Source organism: Polistes canadensis, unplaced genomic scaffold, assembly GCF_001313835.1.
Source record: "Polistes canadensis isolate GaletaPanama2010 unplaced genomic scaffold, ASM131383v1 scaffold_13, whole genome shotgun sequence".
NCBI lineage: Eukaryota > Metazoa > Arthropoda > Insecta > Hymenoptera > Vespidae > Polistes > Polistes canadensis.
The window spans coordinates 1,007,282-1,020,829 of NW_014569560.1; the positions used below are offsets into that span (position 1 = coordinate 1,007,282).

General features: G+C 29.2%; 1 protein-coding gene across 4 annotated transcripts in view; it reads right to left on the reverse strand.

Annotated features, from left to right (window-relative positions):
* LOC106793369 overlaps positions 1–13,548 on the reverse strand; it is a 186,646-nt gene that overhangs the window by 22,250 nt on the left and 150,848 nt on the right. For all 4 annotated transcript variants that reach the window (XM_014760245.1, XM_014760244.1, XM_014760241.1 and 1 more), the window contains exons 4-5: positions 12,857–13,170; positions 12,055–12,234 (exon numbers count right to left, since the gene is read on the reverse strand). In XM_014760245.1, the coding sequence (XP_014615731.1) occupies positions 12,055–12,234; positions 12,857–13,170 (494 nt within the window). The remainder of the gene's footprint in view (positions 1–12,054; positions 12,235–12,856; positions 13,171–13,548) is intronic.

Sequence of the window (13,548 nt, forward strand, 5' to 3'; positions counted from 1 at the left end):
GTTATATTCCAATTTCTGATACAATAATTGTTATCAGTTTACGTTTAGAAATAATATTAAGAAAATTAATTTCTTACGATTATTTTCAAGATATTTCTAAAATTCATCGTTCTCATTATCTTTTTTTTTTTTTTTAAATAATACAAATTTTCGATTAATTCGTTCGCAACACATAATTCAATCATAAAAATAAAATTACGATTATTTCGTGTACATTTTATTACGATGCTCGTAATTGTCTTTTCACAACACAACGAATCTCGTTAGTTCTGGACTTTGCTCGTATTTTCCCATACATTAAAAAAAGAGAGAAAGAGAAAGAGAGAGAGAGAGAGAGAGATAATAGAAATTTTTGTCACCTGAATGAACTTGCTCATTCTCGGAGGGTCCTGTGGAACCGATAATTTTCCATGTGCTTTTTGTAGTGTGCCAACAACCGGTAATAGTTGTGCATTTGCATGTGCATGTGCATGTGCATGTGCAAAGCCAGAGGAGAAATGTGTTTCCAGTTATTTTAGATAGAAAGAGAAGAGAAAACCCTACCACAAAACCACCTCTATATCATCTCGTGGTTTTGATTATAGCTAGTGTGTTATACGTTATATGCTGTTACTGTATATGAGAGAGAAAGATATAGAAAGTGTTAGCGTGAGTGTGTGAGAGAGAGAGAGAGAGAGAGGATCCGTCCAGTAAACCACTTCACGAATATATTATCTATTCACCAGGGGTGACGAGGGGATTGTATATGAGAATGGAACAGAGCATGGTGATTTGTCAAGGGGCGAAGACCACCACCACCCCCCATAAACGCTCTTGTATACACGGCTTGGTTCATAAATTCGACTGATGGTGAGGCTACGAGAAAGAAACTGCCATGAAAGAACAAAAAAACAAAGTCAAATCTCCTTTTCTTTTTCTTTTCTTTCTTCGATTCACATTTATTTGTTCTTTTTATTTTTTTTTTGTCAAAAAATCATACAAAATATATTCTATAATACATGCTTTTTTTTATCATTATCCCAATGTGAACAAAATTGTTCATAATTAATAAATTATAAATCGTTAGAGAAAATTATTCACATTTAACAATTATTTTATTTATCTTATATATATTAATCACGTGAACATGTATATTAATCGAATCTTTTATCAATGTGTGTCAAAAGTATATACATATACATATATATATATATATATATTATTTATGATAATAAAAGAAATAAATATTACAATAGTATATTTGCGAAATATCATCATGAATGTGGGGTTCCAATATTCAAGAGATTGTTGTTGACGCTGCGCGAATGCCTTTGAATTATTACGATGTGGGGGAAAGAGTGGTGGGGTGGTGGTGGTGGTGGTGGTAGTGATGGGGTCCTGGACCATAATACGATTTAATGATCGAATAATAATTTTACGTCGTTTAATCACAAGAGGGCCGCCAGACACATTCAGGTAGACAAAGACAGACAGAAAGAGAAAGAGAAAGAGACAGAGACAGACAGACAGACAGATAGATAGACAGATAGATTAAACGATAATGACGATAATGAAGAGAAAGAGAAAGAGGGAGAACGTACAAACGGATAGATAGACTGACAGATAGATAGAGTTAGAAACAGACAAGGATAAAGATAGATAAGTAGAAAGACAGAGAGAGAGAGAGAGAGAAAGAGAGAGAAAACAGACAAACAAATAGATAGATGGACAGATAGACAGAGTCAAAAATAGACAAGGATAGGGATAGATAAGTAGAAAGAGAGAGAGAGAGAGAGAGAGAGAAATATACATATAAAGATAGAAAGAGATAGATAAAGAATATGAGAGAGAAAGATATAGATGGGGAAATCTGATAAAGGTTTCTGTTTCTCTCTTTCTCTCTCACTTTGTCTCATGGTTTTCATTCTGTTTCCATATTTAATATTATCTTTGTCTCTGTTTCTCTTAATTGTCGTCATCAACGGTTAATATTGTCGGTGGTTGGACAACCGTGACGGCATGGCAAACCCAAAGGCAGGAAAGCCAATCGAAATATAGTAGTCGACGTGGGAGAACGAGTATGCATATTTTCTCGGAAAATGCACTTGTGTAGTTGTTGCACCACTTGCCTGCACCACAATGGCCGTTCAAATGCGACGCGCGCAACGCGACTACGTTATATTATATTTTGTCTTTTTATCTTTTTTTTGTTTTCAGTCGCATTGCTACTCCGTATTCGTCGTTAAAAATATTTGTGATTTCTTTTTCTTTTTTTTTTTTTGTAATTATGATATTTATTCGAAGGAGATTGTGTGTGTGTGTATGTGTGGATGCAACATTTTTTGTTTCTGCTATATTTTGTATAGCAATAAAATAGTAAAATTAAATTCTCCTATCTATATATATAATATAATATAAAAAAAGAAAATTAAATAAAAATAAATGTTATCCCCAATCTGTGTTAATTATAATTATCTTATTTATTTCATCCGAATAATTTACAATTTTTGTGATTCATACATTTTTCGATAGATAACAAAATTCTATTATTATTTTTGTACACTTTGATAGATGCATAAAAGGTTAATGGGTTTTTTTGTTTCCTTTTCGAATAATTATTATTGTTGTATACTAATTATCGTGATTTAGTTTATAGAACATGATGTATCTCGTTTCACAACAATTCGCGTGTTCAGTTCGTTCGTCACGCGTGTCCGATTATCGACACATTTTAACCACGTTCCAAGCTTTCAAGGGAGATGGTACACATAAGCTGTGTTATATACCTGCCTACCTGCCTGCCTGCCTGACTGCCACTTGCAACATGCATATATACACGATACTGCTGTTTCACGTTCTAAAACCGAGCACGTAATAAATGCAATAATTACACGCTGACCACCGTTATAATTAACTACTACCCTTACGTTATCCTCCCAACGTTATTAATAATTATTCTCAAATTATTTTCCTAGATAATGTTTGCAATATATCGATCATTTTTTTATCTTATATATGTATATATAATATTTGAGTATATATTTAATTATATAATTATTTTTATTTTTATTTTTATTTTTATTTTTGTATACCTGCCTTTTTAATATAATAATACGTTAGGCTTGAATTATTTTTTTTTAATTCACGGTCTATCGACACAAAAGATTTGTATTAAATTTAATTTATTAATTTCATTGAGAACATATTTGAGAACAGAGGTGTTATGCTTCCGAGATATATATATTATATATATTTGATTAAATGTTAAAGACAAAAGTTCACATTTTTAATGAATTCTCTCGCGTCCGAAATTTTTAATGAATAATTTCTTTTTTTTTCTCTTTTTTTCTTTTTTCTTTTTGGAGTATATATATAAACGAAATATAAATTCACTGATTATTATTCGTTGTGCAAATATCAAAGATAAAGATTTTCTCACATTGGGAATAAATCATGTTTATCGCGCGTTTGAAAATGGAAATTAGTTTAACGGAGTTTATGTGTATGCTATTATTGTATTTATATATATAAACATATGTAGAAGTTAATGATACTTTTTTTTGTATTTTAATTGATTGTTCTTTTCGCGTAAAATATGGTCAAAGAAATAAAGATAAAATATTACTTATAAATATTAAAAATGTGTGGATTCTGTCATATCTAATAAATCCTTTTTCTTATTGGTCAATAACAAATTATTGAATATAGAAAAGTAAATATAATTCGGTATATTAATTACACAATTTATAAAATATGTAATTTATAATCAATTTTATATTCTATATAAATCATTAATATTATTTTAATATTTACGAATAATAAAAATGAAATTACATAGCAACATTTAATAGATGCGATAAGAACAAAATAAATTAGAGATTAAAAGTAATGGCCAAACGATTAACATTTTAAATTAATTTCCAGAAACATTCCTGTATTAATTAATCGATAGAGAAAAAGAGAGAGAGAGAAAGAGAGAGATTATTATACTAATTAAATAATATATTATTAATACTTTTTATTATTATATAATTAAATTTATTATTTTACTTAGTACTAGTTTTATATTCAAATAGTATTACAGAATATACATTTACAAAAACACAAAGCACACACACACATACACACAGAAAGCTAACGTTTTATAATTAAAATAAAAAAAATGAAACGAAACAAAGCAATTAAATGAAACAGAAAAAAGAAAATGCAAAAAAAAAATAAAGAAAAAGAAATTGAAAAAGTAAAAGGGGAAAAGAAAAGAAAAAAGAAGAAAATTAACGAGTAATTTGGCGTTTACGTTCGAAACGCGAAAATGGGAAAACAATTAACCTTTCAAATTAATTTTCAGGCAACTCTCTGAATTCGTTAATCGATTGGTTCTGCCTTCTCTCGTACTCGTAGTACTCGTTTCGGTTGTCTGACCGTCGACAGATTAACCACTTCCGTAGTAGTCGTGTTGTAATCGTAGTAATAGTAATAGTACTCTCATAGTAGTAGTCCTGTTGGGGGTTGGATGGGTGGTGGGGGAGGTGGAGGGTGGTGAGGGGAGGTGGGGAGGTAGGGAGGAGGTCAGAATAGTAGTCTGTTGAATATATTTGCTATAAAGTCAGGTATCGCGTTAGGTGGTGATTCGTTCGTTGGGTTCATTTGTTCCTACAAACGGTATTACTAATTTATTAAGTTGGTTCCACCGTGTTGTTGGCTATAGTAATTATTGTGTGTTGTAATTACGAAGCTGTTTCGGTAAGGTAGCCAATTATTATACCAGGTAAACTAATGTTATTATGATATTAAACAGCTCCCAGGAATAGTAATAAAGGCATAAACTTCGTTCCCATGATTTTGAACATGCTGCTTTTGCTATACTACTGATATAACTATCTCTCACTCTCTCTCTCTCTCTCTCTTTCTTTCTTTTTTCTTTTTAATATTTTATACTAGTTATGTATCAACGTATATCTTAATTAAGAGTGTTTCATTAACGTTATAAGGATCGACTAATTGTCAACTCTTGTTACTGCCCTTAATACTGATCTATATATATATATATATATATATATATGTAATGAAAGATCTCGTGATCTTATGTTGAGTATATGACATCATCGAAAAAAAGAAATTATTATTAATAAATGTATGATTTATTATATATATTGATAATTTTAAAAGTGGACTAATTGTGTTAAAAATAAAAACAAATTTATTCTAGATGTAATAATAAAAATATATTCATATATGAATATAATATTAAATAAATTTATTATATTATATGTGTGTGTGTTTTATTATATAAATAATTTGAATTTCATATAAATTCTTTGAGTCTTTCTCAATTCGATCAATATCGATGAATGTCATTAAAATGTGTGAGTACGATAACGTTGAAAACTATAGATTATATCGGATACGATATATCATAGATATCGGTTCGCGATAACGTTACTTTTCTATTTTCTGTTTGACAAAGGAACGCTCGACAAAATGGGGTCAGTTGATTCTCAAGGGTGTCGTTAAAGATCATGCCTATAATTCTCATTCTATTATGTAATAGAGTTTTTTTTTTTTCATTTTATTTTGTTCATTCAATAATTATAATCATTCTAAAATATAAATTCTGTTCACTTGTTTAATTCACTTTTATAATTATAACACACACATATATATATTATATATGTTATTTTAAATTATTTTAATTGTTTACGATTAAAGAAAATGAAACATTTAAGAAATGATAAACGTAACTTTACGGTTAATAATTATATATCGTGGTATAAAAAAAAAAGAAAAAAGAGAAAAGAATTACAAAGGAATAAGAAGAAATATACAATTGAAATGACTTTTATGTAACTTGATAACAAACACATTGGTGGTATTCATGACCCAGTTATTTGTTTCAAGTCTAATAACAAATATATATATATAAATATATATGTATATGAAAACTTTTTAACAATGCTCTGCCACTCGTTGTAATTCTCTTTTCCATGAATAAAATCGCGAGTTACGATGGTATAATAAAAAGTTTTTCCACGGTGCTTTTTATTTTCTTCTCTATTCCCCCTATTCTATTTCTCTTTCTCTTTTTCTTTCTCTTTCTCTTTCTCTTTATTTTTTTTTTCTCTATTTACAATGGCAAAATTTCAATCCAACTGGTAGAAATTATTCTTACCAATTTAGTATTCTTTTGTCATTTGTTACGAACTTATACTTTATACCAATTTTGTAGAATTTCTCGGTGTTTGATAAAAAACAATTTTTACTACTACGTATCACCAGAATCTATTTTTAATTCGAGTTTTCCATTAGAGCAACATCAAAAAAGATTCTCTTTTATTATATATATATTATTTTTTTTTACTCTCTTTTTCTTTCCCCGTTGCACATGGTAAATACGACTGGTTGGAAAATACGATTGCATTTAAAAAAAAAGAAAGAAAGAAAGATAGGAAAGCCTGCCCTGCTCTGCCTAAGTTCGAGGTCAAATATTTACCGGTGTATAAACTTCCTTCGTTTTTTTTTACAAATTTCATCTAAAATCGTATTAAAAGTTGGTTGGTTTTATTTGGTCGCTGTTTCGTAGATAGTTGTTTTTCTTTTATTTTGTTTGTTTTATATATTTATGAAAAAAAAGAAAAAGAATTATTCGTTATTTTCTCAAATGTGTGTGTGGAAAATGTCGTTTGCTACAAATTGGAAGTAAAATTGCATGATTGAAATATTAAAAAAGTGTTAATGCGTTTTTTTAATTGAAATATTACACGTAGCATAGATATGTAGTGTTTAATAAATTTTTCTGAGGGGATCTTCTTTTTTTTTTTTTTTTTAACACGAGTTACAAAATAATTTACACAATTGTCTAACGTGTATTGAATAAATTAATCAAACGAATTGATCATTACGAATAAATTGATTAATTGTTTTTTATGAAATTAATTAATTGAATAAAGAGAAACTTTAGAATTAATTGATATAAGTAATTTGATTTTATAGAACAAATTCATCTCCGTGGTTTCCTAACTTTTATTCATTCTCGATAAATTCATTTATTTAAATAGCATCTGAAATTTCATTTATATACGAGATATATAAATAATAATAATAATAAAAAAAAGCAATTCACACATAAAAGTGATAAGAAAAATAAAAATAAGTAAATAATAAGTAATAAGTTTAAAGTATCATAAATATATATATGTTTTCTTTTTCGAGATAATTAATTTATATTAATAATAAAAGGAAAAAAAAAACAAAAAAATAAATAGAAAAATTCAGGGATTTCAGTCACGTAGGATAAAAAGAAAAAGGAAAAAAAGGAAAAAAAAAAAAGTAAAAAAGATAGCGAAGCATTTTGTTGTTTATTTTTTCATACTACCCAAATTTATAATGCATCTCAACGGGAGTACCCACTTAGAAATTTAATATGGTCGTTTTCTTTCTCTCTTTTTCTTCTACGCACGATCTTATGTATTCACATACAACATAAGGACGAAAAAAAAAGAAAGAAAAGAGAAGGAAGAAGGAAGAAGGAAGAAGGAAGATGATAAGAGAAGACGAGCGCACACTGTAATAACGAATCCTCTTCTCACGCGGCCTTTAAAAAGGGCGAAACGTGTCTGCAAGGGTTTTGGGTTGGTTGCTGCCTGTGTTCCTTTCCTTTCCTTCCTTCCTTCCTTTATTCCTTCCTTCCTTCCTTCCTTCCTTCTTGTTTGTTCCCACTACCTTTACGTGCTTGGAATTCACTTGACATATATGTACGGTGGTATTTCGTAACTAACGATTTTTCATGAAAAAATAAAGTGTCGAAAGTGCGGGACGGAATTTTGTATTACTTTTGCTTGCTCTTTCGAAAGAAAAATTTACTTTTTTCTTTTTTCTTTTTTTTTTTCTTTTTTATTAAAGAATATTGTCAAATATTCCTAATTATTTGACAATTTAAGGTAACACATTCTTTTTTTTATTTCATTTTTGTCAAATAAAATTATCAATCGAATTATATAATATAATTTGGATATTTTAAGTTTGTAGAAAGTAATGTGTTTCTTTTTTTTTTTTTATTTTGGTTAGACAATTAATTAATCGTTGAATTAATTTTTTAAATGTATTCCTCTTTTGTTAATATTATATATATATTTTATTTGAATATTTAATCATTGTAAGAAATGATATAATTTAAATCACACGATTTTTATTATAATATAATTAGATCTCAAGTGACATTAACACACACCCACCTACATCCACGCACACACATGCATAAAATTTAAACAGGCATTAAATAAAAAAAAAAGGGCCCCGAAAATCATTCATCAATATTTACAATCACTGTGTCCACAAAAAAATACACTATAATATAATAGTATTAATTAAATTCCATCGATAAATATTGTTGAAAGCAAAATTTAAGATGACACATAGCACGTGTTTGTGATATTAGGGTTGCGTGCGTATCATTTGACGTGTCCAACGTGGGTTAGAATCGAAACAACTATCTTCGATAGTGTTGGTGATCTATTATGTGTTTTCTTATCTGAACGTTTGAGACCCCCCCCATCCTACCCCATTGATGTTAAGATTTATCATAAAATTTAGACAGAGATAGATAGAAGGTTTAGATGCATATGTATGTGTGTATACATATGTATGTGTATGTCTTTATACGGTGTATTACACATATCGTTGTAAGGGGGTGTAGTAGTAGTGCAGTTGGCAGCATCTATTGCATTGCTTTCAGTCTAATCTAACTAATCCTCTCCTCCACACCGATTCGGCTTACTGGCGTGACTCTCTCCCCCTTATCTTCAGTAGTTGACGATACTAACTCACGCGTTACCGCCGTTTAAACAGTCCCTAAGGGCACAAATTAACGACAGGAGTAAGCTCAATAGTCACCGACTCTAGCTGTGGTCAACCAATACTACCATTACCCACCATCACCATAAACGACTAACTCGAATATCATGTGATCTGGGAATTTATTTATTTATTTAGTTTTACTTGTTTTAAGTTACTTTATATTTTAATCTTAAGGGTGTACTGTTAAAATGTATAAAATGTTTTCTGGAATTATTGAGAACTTAGACGTATATTGGTGTGTGTTGCATTTCTTGTTTATTATATTTATTATATTATAAGTATTACTTATTTTTTTCATTTGTATTTGTATTTGTATATTGGGATTAGTATACGTCTCATTTTCATTATACGTTTGGTACGAAAATTGTGTTCAATTTTGATTGATTATATCAATCTTGTACAAATTGCTATACCAATTTATTATTAATATTATATTATAAGTATTTTACTCTTATTATTTATTTGTATTTGTTTTAGTATAATGGGATTAGTATACGTTTCATTTTCATTATACGTTTGGTAAGAAAATTGTGTTCAATTTTGATTGGTTATATCAATTTTATGCAGATTGCTCTATACCAATTTATTATTAATATTATATTATAAGTATTTTACTCTTATTTTTTATTTGTATTTGTTTTAGTATAATGGGATTAGTATACGTTTCATTTTCATTATACGTTTGGTAAGAAAATTGTGTTCAATTTTGATTGACTATAGATTTAAAAATTGTAACATTATTTTATATATAAAACGTTACTAATAATCTTTTTCACAAAATTGATTTTTTCTTTTTAACGAGATAAAATAATTCTACGGTAGTCTTTTTTTTTTTTTTTATTGGAAATTGGAAACTAAACGTTAGACGTCAATTTATATATCGAGGATCAGTAAAATCGAAATGTTTCTATTTCGATATATCCTGCAGAGATCGATTAGAGTACTTTTTCATCGAGATGTCATACCGATATATCGAATTTCTCCGAATGTACAGAGAGAAAGAGAAAGAGAAAGAGAAACAAAAAGTGTGTGTGAGAGAGAGAGAGAGAAACTCGTCTAACCGAGTTTCTTATCCTTTTATTTTTTTCTCTTTTATTTTATTTTATTTTATTTTATTAAACTATATCGGTAGCAAAGCTCGAGTTTCGTGATATCCGTTATCACGAATTTCTGTATATTATCGACTATATATATATATATGGTACGCAGGTTACCGAAGAATCCAATGAAATCATATAAGGAAATAAAAAAACGCGAAATAGAAATATATAATAATATAAAATTAATGATATTAGAGTATTAATTTTACAAGTTTATTCAATTATTTATTTAACACATATTTAATCTTATTTATCTCCTATTAAACGTTAATTACAAAATTAATTAATTAAATACATATAAAGAAAAACAAAGGAATAATTATCATTATTATCATATACATACAAATAATATAAAAAAAAAAAGAAAAAATTAAAATGAAATTGAGCAAAAATATTTAATCAAAATTAATACTCAAGTATCTTTACTTTTTTTTTTCCATCGATACCTTTATAATTTATTAAACACACTAAACGTATCTAATAATTAAACAAGAAGAAGAAGGGTGGAGGGAGGGAGAGGGGGAAAAACACTTGAAAGTATAATAAAACGGATTAGCATCGTAAACGATGGTGAATCATGTTAGGATTAAAGCGAGTAGGTTAGGTAGGTAGGTAGGTAGGTAGGTAGGTAGGTAGTTTAACTTTAAAGCAAACTATATAAACCCAAAGAGAGAAAGAGATAAAGATATAAAGAGAAAGAGAGAGATAGATAGATAGATAGAAGAGAGAGTGTGTGTGTTTAGAATCATTAGAAGCTTCATAAGTTTGTTCCTTCTCATCACGAAGGTGTCACAAATCAAAGTGTTATGGTATCAGAGTGAGAAAGACGATGTCTATTAGATCTAACATTATGAGATACATATAGGGAAAAGGGAAAGGGTATAGAGTTTTAGATGAAGGGCTAGATGAAATGGTTGGAAGAGGTGATGAACGAAAGGATAGGAAGATAATTAGCAAGTTAACACGAGTTGGTACCTTTCGAATCCTGTTACCACACGGGTGTCACGTAAATGTTGCTAAGACACCCAAGGTACGGAAAAGTGATGGTGGTAGTAGTAGTAGTAGGAATAAAGTAGGATAACTACTACTACTACTACCTTCAAGCAAACTCAACTTTGATAGAAAGAGAAAGTGAAGGTGGAAAGGTAAAGGGAGAGAATAGAAAAGGGACTTGTTTCGAGGAAAATGTTCACTTAAAGGGGGAGACACCCAGGTGTTGAAACGAAGGGAAACGTAAGGTGTATGTGTAAATGTGTGTGTGTGTTTCTGTGTGTTGGAAATCGGGTTGGTCTTACGTAACTGTTCGTGAGATTCCAATAGATAAATATTGACAGTGGATGAAGTAACTCTCCCTTTCCCTTCTATCCCTTCAGTTACCACTACCCTCGACTAACCAACCCCTAACGTTTGGAAAGCCAACGTTGTTTCAGGGAAAGAGGGTATTACTTTTACTATATATGTATGTATGTATGTATGTGTGTGTGGGAGTGTGGGGGTGGGTGGTTGGTTGTGGCGTAATCGTTCACTATCAAGTGTATTTTCGTCTGTATATATGTGTATTCTTTTATGTAAGTTTCGAGATGTTTCTTATTGGTCATCCATTCATTAGAACTTTATATTCCTTCGTTTATCTTAGAATGTCAATTTGTTATTATTACTTTTGACGAATTATTTAATCAATAATACTAACTTTTACTCACGATAAATTGATTTTATCACGTTGAGGGAGAGATTATTGATTAGATTTGTTATTACTATTAAAATAGTACAATACACACATATATTTAAATAAATAATAATATTTTACATATTTTGTGTCGTTACCGAGAGATAAATCAATTCGATATCATTGTTTAATGTTCGTTTTATTATTAAATATTAAATGAAAAAAAAAGATTATTTGTCGAGAATATTATAAAATAATTCTATATTACTTATCTGCCAATCCTGTAAACGATTTCATTGTGAGATCTCACATATATATATAAACATTTTTTAAAAATTCAAAATTATAATAATAAAAATGACAAAGACACAAATATAATCGTATATGATACAAATAAAAATAAATAAAATATTATATCGAAGAATATTTGACATAAAAGATGTGTTGTGTTATTACCTTGGTGAAAGTAAGAGTTGCTATAGGTGGTAGTCGAGGTAAGTTTGGATAATAGAAACTTCCCGCGGGATGTGCCGGGTAACGGGATGTGATTCTGTACGCGATTCCTTGAGGTTGCGTAGGCCAGTTGGCAGCCGTAAATGTGAACCCGTTGTCCGTACCACCGTCCAAAGGGTCGAGCTAAAGAAAAAGAAAGAAATAAATGAATGAAGAAAAAGGAAGAAAAAAAGAAAATAAAGAAAAGGAAAAAGGAAATGCAATTTTACGGGTAACACCATATACACGTACACATAGAAGATGATGGTTCTATTTCCTTTTTTACTTTTCCCGTTTTATAACCGAGTGAGAACATTTTTTCTATTTCCTTCACGCCCCTCCCCACCCCCCTGATGCTTTTTAATGAGACGAGGGGACAATCACTACTAGAAAATCGAATTTTGTTTTTTCCCCATAAGTTTAATCGATTACGTATATATATATTAGAAATTAATAATAAATGAATAAAATACAAACGTGTTGAATTTTCAAAATTGTTCAAACATCTTTACAGCATCACCATACTACGCGTGAAATAATTTTATTCATAAATATTTTTATATTAAAATTTGAAAACTAAATTATATTATAGAAAATGATCTTTATATACTATTTCTAAAAATGAAATAATATAATTATGTCGTACAATTGAAATAATTCTTTCGTTGAAAATTTATTGAAAAATTAAAAAGAATAAATAAGAATGACGAATATATATATGCGAAGAAAACGAAAAAAAAAATAGAGAATTTGATGTAATAGTTACCTCAACGGTGACAGTGTCAACCCAATTGCCTTCAACGCAAAGTTGAAATGAATCAACCCCAACGAACCAATCGGGACTCGGATTGATTCTTGCCATGATGCTTATTAAAGTATGGTTCCCATCGAGAAAGGCTCTTGCAATGCTTGTACCCTCGCCCTGTGGTATTGGTGGCCCCGTGAAAGAGTGAAGGGTATTTTGTGATTCACCCCCGGCATCCAAACCGTCAGCCCTTCCAGTTTCAACGTACAATCTCGCCCCTGTTGAAAGTCTTTCGCCCAATCTGTAAAGGGTGTACGTAGAATCGTGCGTTCGACCTGGGGAAAAAAAAAACAAAAATCAAAAAAATAAGACAAAACAATTATTGTATCTTAATGAAATGATTAAAATCATCACCACCATCCCATGTATAAAAAAAAGTATGTATTATATTTTTAAGTGTTCTTACGTGTGTTTCATATCTTAAAATATAAAAATAATTTTGTCAATTTTATTATCGGACTTCTTTAAAATAATAAATTAAATGGAAAGTTATTTTTTCACTCTTTTTTGTTATTTAAATGTTGCATTATCTACATTTAGATGAAAGTTTGAGAATTATTGTGTTATGATAATACATTAGGAACAATTTAGATTCTTATTAATAATAAAAAGAATTTTCTTGTATTAATAAATTAAAAGGGAGAATATATATA